The 26273-nt window shown below is 35.5% G+C and overlaps 1 protein-coding gene across 5 annotated transcripts in view; it reads right to left on the reverse strand.

Moving 5' to 3' along the window:
• The window catches only part of PLA2G4A (phospholipase A2 group IVA), a 157376-nt gene that overhangs the window by 34175 nt on the left and 96928 nt on the right, over positions 1-26273 (reverse strand). For 4 of the 5 annotated variants that reach the window (XM_082472963.1, XM_082472964.1, XM_082472965.1 and 1 more), the window contains 6 exons: positions 20061-20197; positions 11317-11539; positions 10284-10398; positions 4302-4439; positions 4121-4213; positions 839-910 (listed from right to left, as the gene is read on the reverse strand). In XM_082472963.1, the coding sequence (XP_082329089.1) occupies positions 839-910; positions 4121-4213; positions 4302-4439; positions 10284-10398; positions 11317-11539; positions 20061-20197 (778 nt within the window). The remainder of the gene's footprint in view (positions 1-838; positions 911-4120; positions 4214-4301; positions 4440-10283; positions 10399-11316; positions 11540-20060; positions 20198-26273) is intronic. The other variant, XM_082472967.1, reaches the window with a different exon arrangement.

Consider the following 26273-nt stretch of genomic DNA (forward strand, 5'->3'; position numbering starts at 1 on the left):
TGGAGTTCTTTAGGTTTTGGACAAGAAAGCATTTAATATCTTTTAAAATCTAGATGATTGTATTCAAACTATAACAGGACATGTTCACCCAGTTGTTATAAAAGCTTCTCTTTGTTTTTTGTTTATTTGTTTTGGCTTTTGAGCTATTAGGAACATTTGTACCAATGGCTGTGTCAAAATGTAAAATCATTCCATTTTACCACATAACAATTGCAACAAATATCCGTGATCCTTGCCTTATCTCTTCCCGACTCCCCATTGACTATCGGGATCCACACAAAGCTAAAAACCGCCTTGTTAAGGTGTAAAAGTACTCACTTGTACTACAAAGTAATATACAAAACAAAAATTTCTCAATAATTCTACTCCACTTCATCACTGATCCCTTCCTGAGAGATAAAATGTTGGCAACGGGATAAGGCTCAGGAATGGAGTGAGAACATCATTTTCTACAGGTTACTTAATAATAAGATTTTAAAAGATTAAATTTTAGTTATTAAAGCCATGTAAAATGTTCCCAAATCACAATTTCCATGTTGAGAAGCCTGGTGCTCTAATCAGACTTGACACAGAATTTGGTATTTCTACCATCTCAGTTTGTTCTCTGTTCAACTGATAATATTTTTGAGGTATTTAAAAGAAATGAAATAAGGGATACTTGTGTTGCATATTTTATTACATATATGGCATTAATTCTTGCTCTGAATTGAAAGCTACCATTCTATAACTCAATGCCTTAAGCAGAGACTACCATTAGCATCTTGAGTGAGAAAATCAGACAAAACATTCATGTCCTTTCTTAATCCACTTCTGCCAGAGGAGGTTCCAGCTCTCTTACCTTTGGGTTCTTGTGATTCATCATCACTATCCGAGCTATCATTACTCACAATATGCTTTGCTGTAATATTTTCTGCAGAAAGAAAACGAAACAATTGAAGAATCTCAGGTGTCAAGACTCACAATGAAATTTACTGTAAGGAAGTAATCGCAGCAAAACCACAGTGAGGTCTATTAGATTTACTGGTATAAATCTAGATCAATTTAGTAAATCTAAATGTCTTAGCTTTACTAGTATTTTCAAATTTCTCATTTGAAAGCAAAATTTCCCAGGATATGAAAAATTAGTTTAGAATTATCCATACATGATTTTAAAGGGGAGAATTTTTTTTGTTTATCTTAATTCTGACAGAAAGAATAACTTGATTATATAATTCTTATTATATCAAAAAATTTTTTCTTCAATTAAATATGTTGAAATGATGTTTATGAAGGTCAATACAGGGTAAAGCCAAAATTTACAAGGGGGCCACAAAATTGTTTCATCAAAATGAATGAAGCTACTAATATATCTTTTGATTTTAATAATACTGAATATTGTCCTTTGAAATGTCTGTTTTGGTATCAGTTTATGCTTCCTCGGAACATATTAAGAGAGCAGTTATAAAAACTAAAATAGAAACCATAAATCCGTAAAACAAAAACAAGAATAAAATCTAGCATAACTTGTTGTCTTTTTTCAAGTAAGAAGCACTCAAATTATGGAGCACACAAACCATTTTATAATCGACATTTGTAGAAAAATCAAACAGTTTTTGGACATGTACATGAAATCTTTATCTGTAGAGTGATTTTTTTTTCCTTCTGTTAGTCAATAGAATTTTTTTTTTTAATCCTAAGAAACTGACTCCAAATTGATAACTTTCAGTAATAGAGAGCCCTTTGGGCTTTTAAACTGAGAGAAATATAAGTATAACATTTGGTTTCCCCATATTATGCTCCAATTTACCTTAAAGTGTTTCTTTGAAAGAGAGGAAAACAAAACAAAAACCACCTTTGAACACCACTTTAAGAGGTAGACTTTAGTCGGCCAGTGGATGAAAGGGTCACCAGGAGTCCTCAGATTCCCCTCAGTCACCACTCTGGTCTCATTTCTGGAAACCCTTACCTAATCTGAGGTAACACGCATCCTGCTGGCCGGTGGTTCTCAAGGACACAATATTCCCCTTAAGTCTGACACACAGAGAAAGTAAATAAGCTGCCAAACCACTGGTCTCAAAGGGGGTGTCTCACAACAAAGAATATTCAAGACTATTGAGTATAAACATTCTCCTTTTCCTTGGCCGTCAGCCATTGTCTCATCCACCTTCAGATGTGTTATTTCAGTCCTATTCTCTTCCTGCCTTAGAAGGAAAAAGCAGCAAACCCTGGGTTTATCTGGATTATTTAACATAGAAGAAAACAGAGAAGCAAGCCTCATAAGAGGTGGTACTTCTGTTCTTTTTCTCTTCTTTTTTTCTGAACTCTTCACATCTTAGAGGAGAGTTAGTTATTCCCACAAAGTTAGAGTTGAGAACAGGTTATTCATCTGGGATATAATGTTCATTCAAATAAATCAAGTCAGAGCTTTTCAGCATTACGCACTTTGCCTTTCAGTTACCCTTAAGAGCATGTGGCTCGGACGGGAATAAAGACACAGACCTACTAGAGAATGGACTTGAGGATATGGGGAGGGGGTGGGGTGAGATGTGACAGGGTAAGAGAGTGTCATGGACATACATACACTACCAAATGTAAAATAGATAACTAGTGGGAAGCAGCCGCATAGCACAGGGAGATCAGCTCGGTGCTTTGTGACCACCTAGAGGGATGGGATGGGGAGGGTGGGAGGGAGGGAGATGCAAGAGGGAAGAGAAATGGGAACATATTGTATATGTATAACTGATTCACTTTGTTATAAAGCAGAAGCTAACACACCATTGTAAGGCAATTATACTTCAATAAAGATGTTAAAAAAAAAAAAAAAAAGAGCATGTGGCTCTGTAGTTAAGGTCAGAGAACACTCAAAAGTTCCACCAACCTTGGCTGCTTATTCACTGAGTGATGCTCGGAGGACAGGAGCAAGTTCAAGGACAAAGTGTCTTTTTGGTTGTTTTTATTTTTATATTAAAATCTTTGGCTCTATTGCAATCATAAGATTACTTCTCCATTATTTACTAAGAACTACCCCCAAAAATTAAGGACTATAGCAAGTTACTGCACTTAATATAAATATCACATATCTAAAATCAATTCTCACAGGAAGAGTGATCATACTACTTGTAAGCCAATTTGTAGTGCATTAATTAAAGTACAATTATATTTTTGTTTTGCATATAAAGCTTAATTAAATAAACTGTCTGTCTGCAATAACTAAGGATGGCTTGTCAGAAAAATCCTACAGTAAGTTTTTTACATGCAAGTATTCTTCAGATAAATTGGTTGTTGAGAAAGTCATTTATGCTGTTCTGTTAAGTCTGTCCTCAAATAAATGTGTGATACTTCACACACAGAGAAGAGGTAGTAGGTAGGTAGTATGCTGATAATCTATAGGACCCTTCTCCCCAGCCTTAGCTAGGCTGGCCCCAAATTCAAATTTAGCATCTCCCTGCTCCATCCCACCGCCAGTCAAAATAGCCATAAAAAATTTAGTGTTGATTGAGCTACAGATGGCAAGACATTTAGGAGATATTGAATGCATGTTTTGTTTCGTTTACTTTAAATCAAATTTATTCATTAAAGAAAACATGTGTTTCTATGGTATAAATATTATAACAAATGAATACTGCTGGTCCTCAATTGAGTTCATCTACTTTTTCAAGCTTTGTAAATATAATTTTTAATTTATTGTGGGGTAGTGAGTTAGATTTAAAGAAAATCATTGGTGTTAATTTATTAGATGTGATTAGAAACATTTTTTCCATCTTTTTTGGTATGAATAAGCTGTGAGAAGTGAGGTAGTATTTAAGAGGTAAATGAACTGGCAAGCATGAATTTAAGTGTTACACTGCGTTCAATCGTTGTTGAATCTAATCTTCAAAAAGCTACCCTTACTGATAAAAGGAGTACAGATCTTCCTCAAATTACAATGGGGTTATGTCCCAATAAACCCACTGTAAATTGAAAATTTTGCAAGATGCACATGCATTGAATATATCTAATCTACTGACCACCACAGCTTAGCCTAGCCTACTTTAGAACAATTACAATCTTTATGATGATTTAATTTTCTCTCAACATATGTGTTAATGAAATTTACCAATATAGTGTAATTATTATCAATGTAAGCATGTTTTTACAATACCTAGTTCTTCTTCCATTGTGGAACCTTTACTTTGTGAGCCAGAAACTCCCAAGACTCTGTTGAACAATATAGAAAAGGCACTCCCCCAGACACCTAAAATAAAGCAAAAACAGAGAATAACTTAGAATGCACCAGGATTTAAAACAGTCAAACAAACTTATGGTAGATTTTTATCACTTACCCATTAAGAAATGCAAGGGGTTTTCTTCATATTTCTTTACAACTGTTCCCATAAAAAATTTACTTCCAAATAAGTCAGGAGCCATAAAAGTACCATATTTAGCCATGCCAATCTCATATGGACTAAATTCAACCCAATCTGAAATCATTTTAAAAAATGCAATCCATTAATAGGGAAATACTACGGAGATGTGCACAAAGATTACTTCAACATTGTCATGATTATTCTCATTCATTTATTTAAAATATTCTTAAAAAATTAACCAAATACCTATTATGCATATGGCATTGTATAGGAGAAGTTGGGAGGGGAAAGCTTACCGATGAATAAAATAAGAACACAAAGGATCCCTTAATTTGCACAAATTGAATACCTTTTCACGTTTAAAAACTCAGACATCTTTTATAAAGTCCATCTTACTTCTAAAGAAGGGAAAACTTTAGACTCAGTTTTAAAACTGCTGGCTCAGATGTTTAAAATCTGTGCAATTTTGGGTAGATTACTTGTATTCTCTGTGTTTTAGTTCCTTAATCTGTAAAGTGTGAATAAAATCAGTAGATAGTTTGTAGAATTGTTGTGAAGATCTAACGAGTTAAGAAACTTAAAGAACTTAGAAGAGGACATAGCACATTCTAATCACTCAATAAATAGTAGCCCCTATTATATTTCATGTATTCCTGTGGCTATAACTATGCTTAATAATTATCTGAATCTTAATCTATCCAAAAAGAATTCCTGGTTTTTGACTCCCATTTCCTTGCCATTCTTTGTCTTCCCCTGTTTGGTAAATGGTACTACTTTTCATATATTCATACCACTATCCATACTTTAGAATTATTCTTGATGGTCCTCTTTCTCTTATATCTCAAATACAAAAAATCAAGTTCTGAAGGCTCCATCATCAGATGTGGTTAGAAGCGGGCTACTTATCCATTTGTTCACCATGACCATACTGGTACAAGCTGCCATACTCTCTCCTGGATCTCCACAATAGCCTCTTAAAACTTTCTCTATTCCCCTACTATCTTGTTGATATCCTGTAGCCAGATGGATTTTTAAAAATATAAATCACACCACACCAGTGCCAGCTGAAAGCTTTCCAATGGCTTCCCATTACACTGAAAATAAAGACATGGCTGAGAAGTCCTCACGATGGTCTGGCCCATGCTCCTTGTCTGACTACATATCTTAACCAATCTCCTATCACATTTTGTCTTACTTATTCCACTTCAGCCACACACCTTCTTCATGTTCCTCCAAGAAACCAAGCTCATTCCTATCTCACAGCCCTTATGCTTGCGATTCCCTTCTGTAACCATAAGGCTTGCTCCTTCCTAACTTTAGGTCAAAGTCTTTGTTGACCATCTTCTATGGAGTCCCACTACCATGCACCCCTGCCTAACACCAAACTCTCTGTCTGCCTTTATTTTTTTTTCAGTTTTCCCCTTTCTAAAATTATTGCATGTCAATAACTCTTTATCCAACAATCCAAAATCCAAATAACTCCAAAACCCACAAGTTTTTTGCTATTCATTTGGTAGTAAAACCTGACCTGAACTCATTTAGCAGAAAAACCAGTCTTGAAAAGATGTGAGGCTTAATCTTTAGATATCCCATGGAATGTGAATATCAATACATTCCATTGGAGAAATCACTCTATTTGATTATAAGACCCCAGTGGGGTATTATGTAATATATAGTATATTTTTTAACTTCAAAATCTAAAATATTCTGAATTTTAAAACATCTGTCCTCAAAGTTTTGGAAAAGGAATTGTGGATATGTATATATTTATTATTTACTCAATAGTATAGGTTAGAACATTCTATTTTTGTGAAACAAGTTATAAAATCACAATTGTGATGAGAACACATTATAATTCATTTCACATCAAAGCCAAATGGTGCATATACCCTTCATGACAAAGTGGTGTGTTTTATAATGACTTACATGGAGTTAGTGAGACATGACTAGCAATGAATCAGAGGCCATTAGGAAAATTTCTATATCACTGTGAGTAATTTCTTATCTCTGAATTTAACACCCCTCTCCAGGGTACTAAAGCGTAAAGACCTCCTGGTTCCTACTTCTCTAGCAATCTCTTCTTGATTAATGTTGTGGTTTGTGTACACAGTAATGAGAGACATTCTCAAGAGGTAGATTTGTTCTCTAATCCTCACTGCAGAACTCACTATGGTACTTTGACTACTATTTCTCTGCTGCTGATTCCTACATTTCAAACTTGAACCTCTCTCCTGAGCCTCCATCTACTCATTTCCATCTTCTTGTTGTACGCTTGAGTATGCTGTCATCATACCCTGCTACACTTGCCTGGAAAGGAGCTCATCACCTTGCTTCCCAGTCTAGCTTACCTGTTTCTGTAAACCACGCTACCACCGCCCAGAAAAAAAAATTTTTCTTAACTGAAATCACTCTTAAACCCACTTACATCGAATCCATCCATCACACATTTCACTGGCAACCTTTAAGCTTTTCACATCCATCTTCTCCTCTCTTTCCTTATCAGTTTCTCCCTAGTTTCAGGACCTTATTTAAAGAAACACAGTAATATCACTGCTTCTGGTTTCCTTCTTACCAATCTACCCATATGAATCACCAAAATACTTTTTTTCAAAAACACTATTTAAATAATTTTATTGCCCTACCAAAAATCATTAAGTATTTCCCATTATCATAACTGAATAAAAACATTTCTGTCTGGAATTCAAAGCTTTCTATAACTTGGCACTAATGGTTTTCCCAAATATACCACTACTCTTCACCAGTTCACGCATGAGACCAAGGCTAGTGTCTCTTTACTGCTCCCCAAAATATACCTTTGGCTTCCCTTCTGAACATTTTCTTATACTGTTCACACAAAGTTGACTTTTCACCCCCAATTGTTAGATCTTTCCAAGTTCAACTTAAATCTGAGTTCCATCACCCTCATGAAGTCTTTCTTATGACTATACTAAATCTCTAATATCTTACAATTTATGTCAGTTCTACATACTCTAAAAGATAGTAGTATTCTATGTGTATGGGCTACTAATTTTTCATGTTTTCTTTTTGTCTCGTTAATGGGACTATAGACTTCTTGAGGAAGTACTATATTTTTACTTCTATAGTGTCTGTTAAAGAACTTAACATGTTGTTAAGTCTATAAATTATGCTCAGTAAATGCAATTTACTGACCAATGGAAACTTTAAAATGAAAGTTTGAAATCCTACTAGAAATGTAGTGAAGTGGAGGAACCAAAAATATCTAACCATTTAAACAACTAATATTTATGTGTTTAAAGTCTTCAAAAGGGGAAAGTGTTTAAAACTTTTCTAAGAGGGAAGATAAACATTCTCTGGTATTGTTGAAGTAAAGTTGATAAAACTTCTGTAAGGTAATTTGGGTCTTTGACTTTTTATAATATAATTCAAATAATATTTTAACTTGTTTTTCTTGAATATCCATTTTAATCTAAGCAAATTTAAAGGCATAAAGTATAGACATGTCTCCTTTTTCTTTTTCCCCAATAACTCAAGCTACCAAACACTCATAACATGCCCCTTTGAATGTCTTATCTGGGTACAAGATCAACATAACTAACGTTTGATGGTTTTGTCCAACTCTGTTGGAAGAAACAGCTTGAACCTCTTCATCATAGAAACTTAACAATGAAGGTTAATGGGGCTTCTCTCATCTCAGTAACAATATTGAAATTAGGCAGTTGGCCCAAATCAGACACATCCAGGTTGAAAGACTACTAACTGCACATAAGACAGCCGTTTCTCACTCTAGATGAATCCAAAATATTCACTCGCTGGAAATATTATTTATTCTTTAATTATTGTAGTCAGATTTTCTCTTGAGAAAGGCTGCTGGCTAAAACTTCAGAATAGAAAGAGACAACTGTGAAAATGCCGTTCACAATCGTAACAGTAACAATAAAACTATTATATTTTTATGTCCCTTTATCATATTCAGTATTATCCCTATCTCATGCAGTTGGCTTAATAGCTCTGTACGATAAAACTGATGTTTATTAATATCCTTCTTTTTAATAATGAGGAAAATAAGAATCAGAGAGATTAAATGATCCATCCAAGGTATTTCAGCTTAGAAGTAAGACAAGGCTTCCAAATTAGTTTAATGCTTGTTTAACTAAATCATAATGCTTCTGGGGTAAAAGAAGCCTTGTTTGGCTATGCACAAATTTGACTGGCATGCTAGTGGTATTTACCAACCAATTTCCAAGCATTCCAAGACCTCATAAGACAATAGCTATGGGAAAGCAAAAACAAAACAAAACCAAACCACCAACAAGAAAAAAACAATTTATCATGGCCCTTACTTTTCATATATGATAGAATCTTAACTCTCCCTATGAACTCCATCACAAAGTGTGGTTCCTCATTGTTGCTGAGTATGCCATGGTTATCCGACACTCTTACTGCATGCCTGAACCCCCCATCCAAGAATTAAATTTGCCTTTCATATACAAATTCTATTCATCTTCAGACCTTTGACTCTTCTCATACAGCTTTCATAGAACACTCCACATTGTTAAGATTTATTGAAACTTGATTTGGGCCTGCAATTGTTTTAAGTACTTTACATACTTTACCTCATTTATTTAGCAAAATACTATAAGGAGAGTCTCATCCTCATTTAACAGATGAGAAAACTGAGGCTAAAAGGTGTCACACAACTTGGTCAAGGAAACAGTGCATAGTAACATTCTGTTCTCTCTTGTGCTTTAACTTCTTTAATAACTATTGTAAATTTCTCAAACATACTATCAGGTCTTACAGAAAAAGGGTAATATACTGTGGAGGGGAAGGGAGTTCATGTTCAGCACCTGGCATACTATATTCTACATCATCAGTAATCAGAGAAGCCAATATTTTTATAAAAAGAACAAAGTATTTCAAGACCAATTCTCAACTCTGCTACTTACTTTCTATGTGGCAATGTGCAAATCACTGAATCTTTCTGAGGTTTTATTTTATTTTTTTCTGTGAAGCAGAGATAAAAATACCTCCTTCCCTCCCTGGGTTGTAGTAAATATTGAATAAGACAATAAATATGATAAGTGCTTTCTGAACCATAAGCATGAGAAACATTTTAGCCAAGATAATTGATAAACACTTGTTGAATGAATGAATTCCAGGTGCACTGCTTTTATAAACTATTCAAAATTCTTGCTTGACAGTAGTCGGTTGAAGAAAAAGTGAGACTTGGTAAAACTGCAAAAGAATTCTAGATATAAATCTAGTAATTACATGCTATTCACAATGATTTTTTTAAGCTCATGGTGTGACTGATGTCACTGAGATACTTTTCATAAAAATACAGTGAACCCTACTAGCCACAGTCAGAAATTCTACCACACTGCAGACTCAGACTGGCAGTGGCCCGGAGAAGTAGGACGTCACATACTTTTAGAGCACCCAACAAGAAACAGAGCTACAGAAGAAATAAATGTTTACCTCTGAGATTTAACAAAATGAGGCATTTTGTTCACCAGCTGCCACAAGTACAGACTAGTACTTTTAAGGTGCTGAATTATAAAAATTAGAATAGTGTTTTGAATGATAAACAGGTATCATGTTACCCAATTTAATGAACAGATAAGCAGCAAACAAAAATATATGCCTTGCCTAAAAGCCCTAGGCATAGTATTTTGTTAAAAATCCTTGAGAAATGAATAATTAAAATTGAATATTGATTATATTCATGATTTAATTTTATATCTTCTTTTCCACTAATTTGAATGAAGATATACTAGTAACTAGTTTCATAGGATAGTCCCTACAACCAGAAAATCATCTAGCTTAAAATATTCTTATATTTTCAAAAGTTTTTATGTTACAGAAAATATATTAAAATAAGCAACTAAAATTGCTTATGATCTTCCTCTAAAGAAAATCATTAGAAACCACAGTTCAAAGTTTCCAGGAAATGTTTTGCAAGAGGAAATTCCATACCTGCAAACATCAGCTCTGAGACATCGGGTTTGACATGGAGACAGGTGAAAAGAGGCAAAGGGCACTGTCCAGTATTGACTTTTTCCTTCAAACTACTCAAGGTAGTGTTCATTCTCTGTCCACAGAAGAAAGAAAAGGTTTTACATATACAAACAGATACAGATTTTAAAAAACTATGTAAAATAGTACTTCTAATCAAGACACAAAATTTTTGTAATAAAAATAGTCTTATGACTTCTAGGAACCTCTGATCCTGAAAAACAACAAAAAGTAAGCTCTATGGAGGTAATTACCTTCATTCTAAAAAGAGCTATACGTCTCGGGACTGTCGATGTTTGGCAGCTAGGGAGCCCAGAAGGAATTGAGCCCCCAGATTCCCTGGCACAAACTCTACCCGCCCTGTTTCATGTTCAGATAAAATGTCGCTCTGTTGTCATGTGTCGAATGGGTTTCTTCCATGTGATTCACTCCTTTTTTTCCTGACTCTCTCCAGGCAAGCTCCATTCTTCTTCTGCTATTTAAATATTACTTGTATTCACCTCTTTATCTAAAAAGATTGCTATTTGGGCAGAATGGGCAGTTAAGGGTTAAAATGTGTATTTTTCCAAAGAAAAGGAATACAAAAGTATTTCCCTATATATCAAAACTGACACGTAGGGAGTTCGCTGGCAGTCCAGCGTTTAGGACTCTGTGCTCTCACTGCCGAGGGCTCGGGTTCAATCCCTGGTCGCGGAACTAAGATCCCGCAAGCCGCGCGGTGTGGCCAAAAAAAACCCAAAAAAAACAAAAAACAACAACAAAACTGACACATAGTTAGAATAAATTAGTAAGCTGGTAAGAACTAATGTAATGTAGAATGAAACGTATTATAGAAGAGTTATGTCTGGCAGGGAGTATGTACTCAGTACATGTTGATAGGATAAGGTGAGTCAACTGACTTTTACAAAATGTATCGTATTTTGTTTTATTTAAAACATTACGGTATACATGGTCTTCTTGTATTAAAAGGATTGTAGACTGAGCCAAGGCTTACATTGTGAATTAGTGTTTCTCCTATTAACATCCCAAAGATATCAGTAAAGGTGACAGGTTGTCCAGAGCTTTTCTTCTTCCATAAAGACTCAATGTATCTTTTAATTTTCTGTGGTGTGAGAAGTAAAAGAGGGTTGTGGCTAACACTTTTCATTAGCTCTTCGTTAATCTCCTCTGGCCCTTTCTCTGGAAAATCAGGGTGAGAATATAAAGTTGACATGTACCTGTAAAGAAAACAAAAGACAATCAGTAACGATAAAGGGCATCACACAGTAAATAGTCTCCAAAGAAAGCAGTCATCTTTGTCATCAGAAAATGAAAGAATAATAGAAATAGTTGGTTAACTGATTTTCTGATTGACGATATTAACTCATTTCAGGAAAGGATGCAACAATCAGAATATAGCTGTTCTACAATGGAAGTAAAGGAGAGGTCTCAGAGGAAACACTGGACTTCTCCTGCACAGTCCAGAGGAGAGGATGCCCTATTGGGCCAACTCTTCACTGTCTAGTCTCCAGGAATGGGTATCCCTATCAGACCATCAGAGACTGATGACACAACACAGTGAGAGCCATGTAAATAAATTGACTTGCTGGATAAAATACTAGCCAAGCAATTTGATAATTTGACTTTCCATTATGATTATCTATAGGTAGAAAATGTGCTGTGCAAACAATTGTGAATGCCTAATTCTCCTGACAATTGTGTGTGTGTGTGTTGTTATTTTTTTTAATTGTCCATTAGCCAACTAGACAGAATCCCAAGCCTTGCCAACTGTAGGTCTCAGAATTTCTGAGCATACAAATCTAATGGTGAAATCATGGAGAGGAGTAGGTCTGAAAGATAAACGCTTTCTTGTGAAGATTCTTGGCCAACAGCCATTTGGCCACTTCTAGTGATGCTGGAAATCACCATATGCCTTGGTATTTGATATTAGATAGTAAACATTAAGTTATGATCCTCCCGGGAACCAATATCTCTAATATTGTAGCTCTCAAACTAAATATTAATTATTAGTTTACTTATCTGTCTCCGCTAATTAGTTGTGACCATCTGCAAGGAAAACTTTGCTTATTTATCTTTTTTAGTCTCAATGATTAGCAAATGCCTAGTATACGACAAGCACAGTATATTGAACTGTTGAACTGAGAGCACAAACTAATGAAAGAAATACTCTACCACTTCACCCAACCAAAGAGAATGTAGCACATATTTAAATCTCCTGTCTCCCTGACATTCATATCAAAATGCCACCATAGTGATTTATCTTCCCTTCATGGAGGGGAGAAAACTAACTGTTATTGAGTCTTGGAATGTTCTAGGCCTGTGCTGGCTAATTGCTCATAAGCTGTTGTCTTGAAGACGTGTGATAGCTTTCAATTCTTCTATTTTAAAGATAAGCAGAGGACTGATGAATTTAAATAACATGTTCATGGAAGCAACCTAAGTGTCCGTCAACAGATGAATGGATAAAGAAGATGTGGCACATATATACAATGGAATATTACTCAGTCATAAAAAGAAATGAAACTGAGTTATTTGTAGTGAGGTGGATGGACCTAGAGTCTGTCATACAGAATGAAGTAAGTCAGAAAGAGAAAAACAAATACCGTATGCTAACACATATATATGGAATCTAAGAAAAAAAAAAAGGTCATGAAGAACCTAGGGGCAAGACAGGAATAAAGACACAGACTTACTAGAGAATGGACTTGAGGATATGGGGAGGGGGAAGGGTAAGCTGTGACAAAGTGAGAGAGTGGCATGGACATATATACACTACCAAACGTAAAATAGATAGCTAGTGGGAAGCAGCCGCATAGCAAAGGGAGATCAGCTCGGTGCTTTGTGACCACCTAGAGGGGTGGGATAGGGAGGGTTTGAGGGAGGGAGACGCAAGAGGGAAGAGATATGGGAACATATGTATATGTATAACTGATTCACTTTGTTATAAAGCAGAAACTAACACACCATTGTAAAGCAATTATACTCCAATAAAGATGTTAAAAAAAAAAACTATCACAGAAAAAATAAATAATAATAATAAATAAATAACATGTTCACAGTTCCCCAATTAATAATAGAACTCAAATTTAAAATCTGTTCTCTCCCCTGATAGCCTTTATTTTTAAAAAATCTTGAAAGTAAGATTTCAGTTCTTAGAGACCAAACTACTCCCACTTAACATTAAATTAGAATTTCTTGTTGGATTCAGAGTTCTTTAGAGACAAACTGAGAATAATTAAAACTTAACAAATGAAGAGTGATGACAGACCTAAAATGGAACACATGTTCTGCAAAAAAAATTAAACATTCTTAAAAGGTCTTTATTATATAAACTGGATTCTTAACATTTCTCACAACATGAGATAATGATAAATCAGATAGACTTACTCTGAACTCAAGCCTGATATAATCACCAAATATCTATTAAAAATACAGCTGAGATTGCTAGAAAGATGCAGAGTCCATCCATTCCTATAGTTATTCCAAGGTCTACCACATGATTCATCTAGATGAACAAAGGTCTGATTCTGGACCTCATCATGCTTTTCAATAAATGCACACATTGGTGTAATGATATTGGTTTACATTTAAGGATACAATAAAAATGGGAAAATAAAACTTCTTTTTGAATCTCTAAGTGATCAGTTCTGGAACTATTCAGGATATGTTTCATTCTTTATGAGAACATTAAGAAATTCTTTACTGGTCTTAGTATCAAGAATAATTTCTACATCCATGGATCATTGGCTTGCCCTTAACTTATTAAAAATGTGCATTATATAACTGTGCATAGTTTGGATTTTGCCTTGAATTCTAGAAACCTGAAACCAAAGTCTGTGTCTCATGCCTCCCAAAGCTACAGGTTATAGCATGAACTTTTAATCTAGTTTCTAGTTTTATACATATATATATTACACACACACAAACATATACTTTTTTCCACTTCTATCTTTATTGTATGCAATCCAGTTTTACTTTATTATTAAGATACATCAAATCCTTTCTTTAATGAAGCAGGATTAAAAACAAGGAAAAGAATCAAACAAACAATGTCAGCAGAAATCAATTTAGCCACAGAATTTTTTTTTTTAAGGTAGGTGAAGAGGAAATGATATGATCATTCTGCTATTGGAAGTTGTCATTTCTAACTGTTCAGCAGAATGATGTCATTACTCACATCTCATCCACGTTATTTAAGACTTCTCTTCTCCATCTCTATTTAGTTGGTCTTTAAAATGAATCAATGTAAGATTCTAACAAGTACCTCAGCCTCATGGATTTCCTCCAGCAAGATCTGGAGGCTCCTCTTTTCTCTTCCCTTCCTCCCAATGTTCGCCATTGGATCTAGACTAAGAAAATCCTTCCTCTGAGGTTCAGAGATTGCTCAAAACCTAGGAATCTGTGCCACAGTTTCAGAGGCAGATCATTTTAAGAGGTCAAGTGCATATGCATGTCAGTCCAATTCTCTCTTTTTTGCTCCATGTAGAACGGTAGCAGTCCATTTCTGCTCTCTAAAGGTTGAAGTAAACTCATTCACTTGGGGAGTCTCTCTCTCCCCCTTTCTCTCTTTCTTTCCCTCCCACGAAGCGGTTGGCTCGAGTATACAAGCCCTATGGAAAGACAGAAAGACCTAGAATACCTCAACCATTTGCATTGGGGCTAAGGTTCTCTGCTTGTTCAGCATGTATGAGCCCATTTTCCTTAGAAGTAACAAGTGTGAATTGGATAGACATTTCATGACATCATTATGGTAACATCTAAGACTTGGATTTTGGCTTTGGTGACAGCTAAAGATGGAATAGCAGGCAATGGTCAGTTTTCCTTAAATTGCTTTTTTTGCTTTTCGTTTGTTTGTTTGTTTCTTTGATTGCACCAAGGCAGAATTCAGCTATCATGAGCTTCTGTGGACATATTACCATCTAAAGCATACAAGCCTCAACTCTGTAGTTAAGCCTTAATTTTCATCTCTTCACCAATAAGTGACTCCCAATTATACCAATCAAGTTTCAAAAACTAAGTGTCTTAGACATAGCAGGGCCTCTATAAATAATTATTGAATGAAAGGGTCTTCAATTTATTTCTCTATAAATCTGAAAATATTCACCTCTAATTTTTCAATATATTTATATGATGGGACACCTCATTCTCCATATGAATGCATTTTAGGCTAAGTACAAAGTTAAAAATAAAACTTTAAATTATGCCAGAGAACAAGGAATTCTCAGTTCACTTCCTGCCTCCAAATCACAGAGTCAAAATTTTAAAATATCAGTGTCTGGCTCCCCAGGACCTTCCTAATCAGAATCTTCAGGGGTAAACATTTAGAATTTCTCTGCTTAAAAAAGTGCCAGAAGTGATTCTCATATGCAGTAAAGGTTTGGAATGTCTTAACAAGACCCTCGACATTGTGAAGCAAATATCCTGAAATCCTAAAGAAATTCCTAGATTAGTTTTTCCCCAAAATGTAGTTGCTTATGCAAGGCTTCATTTAGTCATTAAACACGTGACAAGTGGGAGAGGTTCGTTAGCACAGTCTTCACCTCAAACAACATATTTTCTCTAACATAATCTTGATCTTTTAGCCTATCATTTCTTACAGGTCAGCTCCTACTAAAATTGGTTCATTTTTCAATGTCCCATGAATTCTTCAGATGCTAAACTGAAAGTTTCCATTCTTGAATTCTTTTTTATAGCTTAATGAATTGGGTCCCATTGCCTATAGACACAGAGCTGCTCTCATTTCTCTTTAGACGGTAATGTCATACAAACACAGCAGTCGAAATCCAATAGCCCTGTGACACCACAAATGAACAGCTGTGCTGAGGAAGACAGCTGTGCTCACTGAGCAAAATAACACAGGATTACTGTCACTAGTTCACTCAGGCCAGTTCTCCTGCTTGGCTAATTCTTACATTTAACAAATAACAACTATCATCCAAAAATAATTTCAGAAATAATTATCATAAAGATAGTAGCAATTATAAGAAAAGCTTTGTCTTACATAAAATTCTCTTTTGTGATCACAGAAAACTTTACGGGAGGTCCAAGCCTTCTCCAGATATTTCCGTATTACCTAATTTGTGCCAGGTAATGGTCATGTATCAGCAGAATATAAAAACTTATACAACACAAGAGTGTACTTTCTTTTTCCAAGTGTTTCCGAATTCCTTCCTTTGAACTTTCTACCTTCTCACCTATACTGTTTGAGAGAAAATTGTTAATATGAATCATCCTGACCACCTTTTCTTTTGTCTCAGGAAGTGTCTCTTTTCTCCATGGTTAATAGCTTCACTTGTGCTTTTTATCTTGTCCTGTCCTGTCTCTGCCCGAATCTCTTTATATCCAAGATCCATCTATTTCTTTATCTTCCATCTATCCCTCTATACTATTACCTTCACCTCAGACTTCTACAAAAATGCTCTAGTCTTTTATATTCTGAAAACAAAATAAAACAAAAACATTTCCTGGGTCCTATATTCCCCATCTTGAAATAATAGATGGCTCCTACTAAGGTTCACATTCCCACCTTTCTTTCTTTCATCGCCTATTCATTTCTTATTTGTAATTTCATGATCAAAAGTGCCTTTCATTTACTTTATCTAGTAATTTTCGCTAAAACCATGAAATCTCCAAACCCAGTTCTAAGCGAAGCTTCTCATAGATCTTTCCTCTATTAAAATACCCACTACTTTGTGAAGCACTCCCATGCTTGACCTCTGCAAACCCATCTTCCCTTGATTCTCTTCTCTGATGGCTACTTTGCATTGTCCATTAGGGTTTTCTTTCTCCCTTCCTTCTTCCCTCCCTTCCTTCCTTCCTCTCTTTCTTTCTTTCCTTCCTTCCTTCCTTCTTTCTTTCTTTCTTTTTCTTTCCTCCCTCTCTCCCTCCCTCCCTCCCTCCCTCCTTCCTTCCTTCCTTCCTTCCTTCCTTCCTTCCTTCCTTCCTTCCTTCCTTCCTTTCTTTTCTTTCTTTCTTTCTTTCTTTCTTTCTTTCTTTCTTTCTTTCTTTCTTTCTTTCTTTCTTTCTTTCTTTCTTTCTTTCTTTCTTTCTCCCTTCCTTCCTTCCTTCCTTCCTTCCTTCCTTCCTTCCTTCCTTTCTTGCTTGCTTTTCTTCCAGTAAGTTTTTGGATGTTTTGAAGAACTACAAATTAAATTATTGATGGTAATAACTGAAGTGGTACAAATTGGTGAAATTACCAAGGGAAGGGAGGATGTGTTGATATAATAGAAAAAAGGGGAGGGCCTGGAGGAAAGCTCATTTTAAGGAGAAAAGTAGTGGAAGTAGAAAAGACAGCTATGAGGAGAGAGCAATCAGAGAGGATGGGGGGGAAAAGGCATGGTAGGAGGGATTTGAAAGAGGGACAATTGAACGTGTGAAATATCTCAACTCCCAACTTCATCCTCCCTGACTCCCCCCAAAAGTTGAGGAGAATAAGAACTTCAAAAGACACCATTATATTTGGAAATTATGTGGCCTCTTGGTGAAAAATGATTGTAGGATTTTAGGAGTACATGGATTTTAAGGAAATAGAATAACTAAGAAAAGGCTTCAGCTCAGTGCTTTGTGACCACCTAAAGGGGTGGGATAGGGAGGGTGGGAGGGAGACACAAGAGGGAGGGGATATGGGTATATATGTATACATATAGCTGATTCACTTTGTTATACAGCAGAAACTAACACACCATTGTAAAAGCAATTATACTCCATTAAAGATGTTAAAAAAAAAAAGAGATAGGCTAATTCTAAAGTCAACTTCCTGCAACATTAAAATGTATACATTTTAAAAAAAAAAAAAGAAAAGGCTAACCTTTGAGGAAATTAAACACTGAAGGATAGAGCAGGAATTTAAGGTGGCCTATAGTATTTAAATGATTGGCCTGTAACATCTAAAATTCTCTTAATTACATTTTGTACGACTTGTTTTCAGAACCCTGACAGGGGATCTTTGATGTTTTCCCAAATCTATAACCAAAGCAATGACTGCAGCTGTAATTAAACACAAATATACACTATTACAGCACTAAAATAGCACTCAAGGCCTGGTCTTTCTTTGTTAGATGAATTTAAGGAAGCAAGCTTCTTGCAATATATTAGTCAGTGATGGACCACAGGGATCTAAAAATCAGTGAATACAGATAAAGAAAACTACCTGAAGAGTAATAATAAAATGCTTGAATAGATGAATTAATCTAAGGGTCCAAGTTTTTCCATCACATTCATATTACTCATTAAACAGGCAGGTGCATGCTCTTTCCTTCAAGGGGAAGAATAATGATGGGCTACACCTTTCTTTCAAAAAAGACAAATCATTTTGAGAGTACATACAAAGAAGGTGGCAACCATGGTTCTAAGTTTTTGTTTTTTAACTAAAGAATCTGGTTCAAAATATTTAAGAAACTATAGACTCTTTAAATGTGAATCTCTATGTAGAACAGGGGTCCCCAACCCCTGGGTCGCAGACCGTTAGGAACCAGGCCACGCAGCAGGAGGTGAGCATTAGGCGAGTGAGTGAAGCTTCATCTGCCTCTCCCCATCGCTGGCATTACCTCCTGAACCATCTTCCCCCCAGTGGAAAAATTGTCTTCCATGAAACCGGTCCCTGGTGCCAAAAAGCTTAGGGACCACTGATATAGAATATATAGCTGTCCAAGAGAAGGTTCTGGTTTAGTTGAAAGAACCTAGAGTAGGGGATCGAAATCCTAAGTCTATATGTTGGCTCTGCTAGTGATCTTGGACAAACCACTTGCCTTCTGAATCATATTTTCTTTACTTGAAAGATGAAGAAACTCATAGCCATCTCACAGGATGAGAAGACACAGAAATTTTAAAATATAGACATATATAATATATATTATTATATATATTGTAATTATATGATATATACTTATATAATACATATGTTATATATTTATATATAATAAAATATTATAAAAGATAAGTTTTACCATGGCTGAGTGACTAAAAGGCCTTATAAGCCAATATCAGAAGTTCTATGATAAGGTGATACTTTTATTTGAGACATCTAAGCAAGGACTAAATATTTGATTTTCAATGTGCTTATGTGAGGTAAGCAAACCAAAAAGTACATAGTATTGTCTTTGAAAATGTTTTATAAATATATTCTTGAAAATGCAAATCTACAGTATACAAATATTATACATGCAGATGCTTTAACTCTGTCTCCAAATTTAGCTGAGCTTAGATACATTTAAAGGATTAATTTCATAATTAGATATAAATCAGTGAAATTTATTGCATTTCTTCATTCAAAAGTTGTTTCCTTCTTCTGTATACTAAGGTATCTTGCATTTCATTCTATTTGCCTTAAAGAAGAAAATGAATACCTAGTGAATCATGTAGACTTAGACATGATCGCTGCAAGATTACAAATCAGTAAATTATAGGAAGATTAAATTAATTATGGGCAGAGTATGTTATTCCACTTCTGAGATATTACTATAGAATTATTTCAATTGACCTATTTTTTTGTTTTATGTTTAACTACATTTTAAGTCACAAATGGGCTTAAAGGGAGAAAACTTATGACAACAGTCATCATTAGGTATGAATTTGCCTTAAAAAATATTTTTAAGAAACAAATTATTGCATCAAGCTGGAATATTTCAGTAATTTGAAGTTAATGTCAATTTTCTAAATCCTCATTTCTTTTCTAAGTTTCAGGTAGATAAACGCTAAGCATTTAGGATGACAAAACTAAGATTTAAAATGTATACTAACCACGTAGATCCAGAAAGACCAGCAATGTAGGTAGCGCAATCTAAAATGCCTGATTCATACAGTGCCTTCATCACACCAGAGAATCCTACCATGGCTCGGAACCCCCCGCCTGAGCCCAGTATGGCCACCACAGGCACCTGGAATGATGAAACACAAGAGATCATTTGTAAAGTAAAATCATAAAATATGTCATTTTCATTTCAGTTTTTCTATGTCCCACATTTGGTAACAAAGAATTGTAGGTTCACTCATACCTTGATAATATCTAACTGTTAAAAAAGAAGAAAATAATGTTTCATTTAAGAAAATCAAGAATTAATGTCATTAGAAAGCAGACATTATTAAAATAGCCAACTAACTGTTTGATAACAACAACAATAGCAACAACAATCCTTTGTATTTGCTTGACTCCTCGCAGTTTGGGGCTTGTTTTGGGGTGTAGTATTTTTTTATTTGATCCTCTCAAAATTGCTGTAAAATGAGCAAAAAAGTATTTGCTCATTTTTCAGAGGGAAGTTCTGAAAGGATGCTATTACTTGTATAAGATCTATTAGCTGGTAATCTGCAGTTGAGTAAGCACCTTGCCTTCTTGGTCCAGAATTCTTAGCACTCCTTTATGCTGACCCATTTCAAAAATATGCTATTATTTAAGCCATCAAAAAGAACTTAATGAACTACAAAAAAACCTACAAAATTTATTTCTTCATTCTTTAATTCATTCATCAGTCTGATTAAGTGGTCTCTATGTTTCAAGTATCCCCAGGATGGATCTGGGGAATATAGTTAATTTAAGTGAGGCAGAAATGTAATAATAATTATGACAACAAGAAACACAGGAATAGATGATATTCACTGAGCTCTTATTATCTGGTAGGAACTGTTAGTATTTTACAGAAATTGTCTTATTTAATCTTCACAAAATCACTATGAGGTTTCCATTTTACAGATGAGGAAACCAATGCACTTAAAACCAAGACCTTGATGCACAGTTATTCCATAGGGAGAGATGAGGGCAGGGAAGGCGGCTGTTCTGGAGATGGGAGCAGCATAAGCCAATGAAGAGTTTTTGCAGTAAAATAGGCTGTCTGTAACGTGACTGAAATGCAAGGGTGTTTCTTTGAAGAGGGAGATATTGTCATTTTCCTTGTGGTCCTGAACCATTATTGCCTAAGAGAGCTGGTTGTTTCCCTATACCCAGCAGTTCTCAAAGTGTGCATAGTTTTTAGGGGGTCCACAAGGTCAAAACTATTTTCATAATAGCAGGAAGATCTTATCTTCCTTTTTTTCATTTGCATTCTCTCATGAGCGTACAAAGTGTTTTTCAGAGACTACATGATGTGTGATATAGCTACATTTGAATTTAAAAGCAGATATGAGAATACACCTGCATTGTGTTCCCAGCACTTGGATCCTGACTCTTGGGTGTCACTCACCAATGTGATAAATATATATATATATATATATATATATATATATATATATATATATATATATATATACACAGAATCATTATTTTAGAACTAAAAAGACGAAAAAGGCTATAGAATTCTTTCATAGAGAAAGGGAAGTCTCTAGAGGTTAGGTATTATTGGAGGTAGAACAATGAATAGCAGGACACCTAGCACTAATTTCCAAATTCAGGGCTCTTCTCTAATACTCAGTGGCAAACAAATCAGATGCAAATTGAAGACCACATTAATGAAAACACAGTCTACCAGTTCAGTGCAATGCAGCAATTTAAATGGCTTTGAACCTGTGGATGTTCAGATGAACAGAATGCTCTCAAACATAGTTTTAAAATTGTAAATAAAGTAAAATATATAAGTTCTTAAAAACTTCTATGGAGAGGGAGGAAAGCTAAAATAGGAAACTAAAGTGGGTTATAAAGTGGGTGAATAGAGTATAATATAGTATTAATATTAAGAGTAGATGTAAGGAAGCCAGATTAGAAATTAGGAGAAGGAGGAGGGATTTCGATTAGGCCTTGAATGAAGGGTTGAGTTTATAGGCAATACAATAATAGTGATAATAATAATAATAGTAAACCATTTATTGTTACTATGTGCCAAACACTGGGCCTAAGGTCAGGCCAAGATAGGCACAAATAAGAAAGGGTATGTGATTTTGAGATGAAAAGACCAGCCTTCTTATTGTAGCAGGAGTATACTAGGGAGTTGGGGAAAATAAGACTATGAAGGGCTTTAAGGGGAAAAGAAGTCAGAGGGGATTTTAAGCCTGTTGATTTGGTTACTTGCAACACTAACATTAAACCCAATACAAGTCAGGTAGTTCAGAGTAAAAAAATTCTTAGTAACAGATTACACTGTTTCATGTCAACATATAACACACAACCTGTGCTATTGTTCAGAGAGAGATTTCATAAGAGAAGTTGGAAAATTGAACATAAAGCCTCTTTAATCCTGAGAAAACAACTCCCCAGATGTCCTTCTTCATGTGCCAGTAGCCCAACACATATTTATGGATGACTATTTTATGTTAGGAATTTTATGTTAGGAATTTTCTGGAAACAGCTACTTATTAAACCGGGATTCATGTGTTATGTAACCCATTGTTTTCATTATTGCTTTACACTAATTCTTAAAGAGAGTTTTCAGGTAAGATATTTAAGTCAGAAATCTGGGTTGCTATCAGATGAAAGTGTCATACTCTTTGTACATAAAAATTGAATAATGAAATAATTGAATGATTGTACACATTATAATTTATCCTTTATTTATTGCACATGAATTAATCTGTTTTTATGCATCATTTAATTTTCACAACTCTATGAGATATATATTATTACCATTTTATATGTATAATTTCTGGTCTATTTCCTTTTTCTTTTTGCTTGCAAGATCTTAGTTCCCCAACCAGGGATTGAACCTGGGCCCCAGGAGTGAAAGCCCAGAATCCTTACCACTAGGCTGTCAGGGAACTCCTTATTACCATTTTAAAGATAAAGGAACTGAAACACAAAGAAGATAATTTTTCCGCTGTCTCAAATCTAGAAAGTGGTATCTTGTGGCTTTAGAGCCAGGTCTGTCAGACTCCAAAGCTCTTAATTCACTCTGCTCCATTCTGTCTCTGAAAGCTTCCCCTACAGCTAGGGGGACCTAGGTAAAGAAAATCCTCTTTGGACTCTTTACTTATATGTAAAAATATTGGGTAGAATTAATGAATTTGAAGCTTTTTGCTACTGGTAGCATTCTAAATTCTATAACTCATACAGAATATGAATTATTAAACTATAAAATTATAAATTTTTATTAACTATAAAAAAGAAAGGGAAATTAGACTTATGAAGAAAATTTATTTCATTTAATCTTCTCATCCCTCATTGGGAGATTGGGATTGACATATATACACTAACATGTATAAAAGAGATAAGCAATAAGAACCTGCTGTATAAAAAATAAATAAATAAAATTCAAAAACAAAAAATCTTCTCATCCCTCAAAAATCATTATTATTTTCACATCTCAGAAGAGGAGGTATGGAGTGCACACATATAATACCTTGTTCACATCCGGATTGCTGATAACCAGGATGTGAGCTGAGGTGTCACTGACATATAATTCATACTCTTTCCTTTTCCCCATTATTCAGAAAGAAAAGAGTCATCTTTATTGAGAGAAACCATTTGATATTTAGCTAAATTACATTTCAGATTCATGTATCACTTAAGATGATAGCACAATGTTATGCAATAAATAGACTAACTTTGGATGTTTTAATAGTGATTGTTATTCTGAAATAACTCAAAGAATAACTGAGGACTTATAAGGTGCAGCTGTTAGTCTGGGCTTTAAATCTAAAAAAATCAAACAAATTAAGGTTGCCAAGAGTTTTTAGGTTATACTTAGACTTAAGTGCACCAATATTTGTGTATAAATGATATCAATGAATATTACTCATACTTCTCTCATACGATTACAGGAAATGAATTTTTATTTACCAAAGACGCTGTGTTTTGATTAAATTATCTTCATGCATTGGCTTGCAGATAGTATTAATTTCCTCCCTCACAAAAGAAAATTCTAAAGTGCTCAAGGATTGTTTTTTATGTTTTCATAGATTTTAAGTTCTGACAATTATATAAAGACTTTTGCCTCCCTGGTTCCTGTATTAGTCAGGGTTCTCCAGAGAAATGGAACCAATAAGTAGGTAGATACATAGGAAGGTAGGCTATCTATCTATCTATCTATGGAACTGGATCACACAGGTGTGAAGAATGACAAGTCGAAATTTGCAGTATGGGACAGCAGCCTCCAAACTCTGGAGAGTCAATAATGCAGTTTTAGTCCAAACACCAGCAGGCAGAGACCCAGGAGAGCTGATGCCTCAGATGAAGTCCAAGGGTAGTCTGCTGGAGAATTCCCTCTTGCTTGGTGAGGTTGGTCTTTTTGTTCTACTCAGGCCTTTGACTGATTAGATTGGGGCCCACCCACATTCTAGATGACAACCTGATTACGTAAATTTCACTGACTTAAATATTAATTGCATCAAAAAACATCCTCCAAGTTGATGCAAATTGACCATCACAAGTCCACCCCTCTCAACTCGGCAGCCATATACATCTCCTTCAACCATACTTAATATCCAAAGAAAGACAATAACAAGGTCATACTCCTGGCTAACATGATACAGACATCCTGTGTACAACTGGAAATGCACTAATCCTTTCCCCAGAAAAGGATACAAAGTCCTTAAACAATGCTTATTCTTCTCATTGATACTTCACAACTTAAATATGAATCTGTTTTTGTATTTCTGTGTGTACATGCACACACACACACACACACAAACATATTCATAACAAACTAAGGAAGAAAAAGTCATGGCAAATACAGTCTCATTTCTGTAATTGGTCATCTGGTCATAGCTGGTATTTATAACTACCTTCTTTCACCATCCATTCTGTATTTTCTTTGCCTTCAACAAGCACCTCAGCTGATGAGTAACCAAACCTTCATTCCTGAAGGGTCTGGGTCATTAGTAGTCCTTCCTGGATTGGGTTCTTATAGTTTTCCATTGACTCAACTCATGGCATGATAATACTAAGAGACACCACAGCGGATCTCTTGTATTCCAGACATACTCTTCATTACCTCCACCTTAGAGGAGTAGTCCAATCTCCCTTTAATAGTCAGAATCAACCACCCCAGCCAAGAGAGTAGCTCCCTTCTTTGCCTCTTGGTTCAGAGGCATGAGGAGCCAAAAAAGGTCAGGCAGCAGTATTAAATTACAGTTCAGTAGAATCATTGCTCCACTTCTGGTGGAAGCATTCCTTCCTTCAGAACTAAGACCTCTAAGTCAGAAGACTATAAGGTCACACAGACAGGAAACAAATATTTTGCTAGTGGGTCACTAGGGGTAATAGTGAGTGGTGTCACTCCCACTTCCACTCCTGGACCCATGAATCCTGGGGATAAAGAGCACCAATATTGGATGCTGAGTCAGAGCATTTACAGCCTCCTGGAAAACCGTGTTCCAGCCCTGCAGGATATTGCCACAAAGCTCGCACTATAACTGAGTCTTCAAAAGGTATTCTACCATTCTATCAAGCTAGTTACTTCATGATGGTGGAGAACATGGTAAGGCTGGTAAATTCCATTGCCATACTTCCTTTGCTGTGAGGTGAGTTCCTTGATCAGAATGCTGTGTGGAATATTGTGACTAAGGCATTTTGTATATCTATAGATGGTAGTTTTGGCAGAATCCTTGAGTGCAGGGAAGGCAAATCTGCATCCAGAATAAGTGTTTATTCAGGTAGAAACAAAGCATGCCCCTTCCAGGATGGCAGAAGTCCAGTGTAATCAATCTGCCACCAGGTAGCTGACTGATGACCCATAGGAATGCTGCTACATTGGGGACTCAGTGTTGCTGGGGACTCTGGTGCCGGCCAATTGAGTACTCAGCAGCTGCTGTAGCCAGCTCAGCCTTGGCGAATGGAAGACCACGTTGCTGAGCCCTGCAGCTGTCCTCTTACAGGTGGTGCCTAAATAGCGTGTACAATCACCTCTAACAAGGCCCAAGTTTTCTCTCCTTTTGTCAACTGATCGTAGGGCTCTCCCCCATGAGGCTCTGGGTGGAGGATGGAAAAGAGAAGGCAGTGTAACAGGAATGGGGAACATGGACATTTGGGCCACTTCTTCATGGAACTTATTTGTATCTTCAGGGCCTGTTCAGCCCAATTTCATATACTCCACT

This window comes from Balaenoptera physalus (genome assembly GCF_965194825.1).
Source record: "Balaenoptera physalus genome assembly, chromosome: 1".
NCBI classification, from domain to species: Eukaryota; Metazoa; Chordata; class Mammalia; order Artiodactyla; family Balaenopteridae; genus Balaenoptera; species Balaenoptera physalus.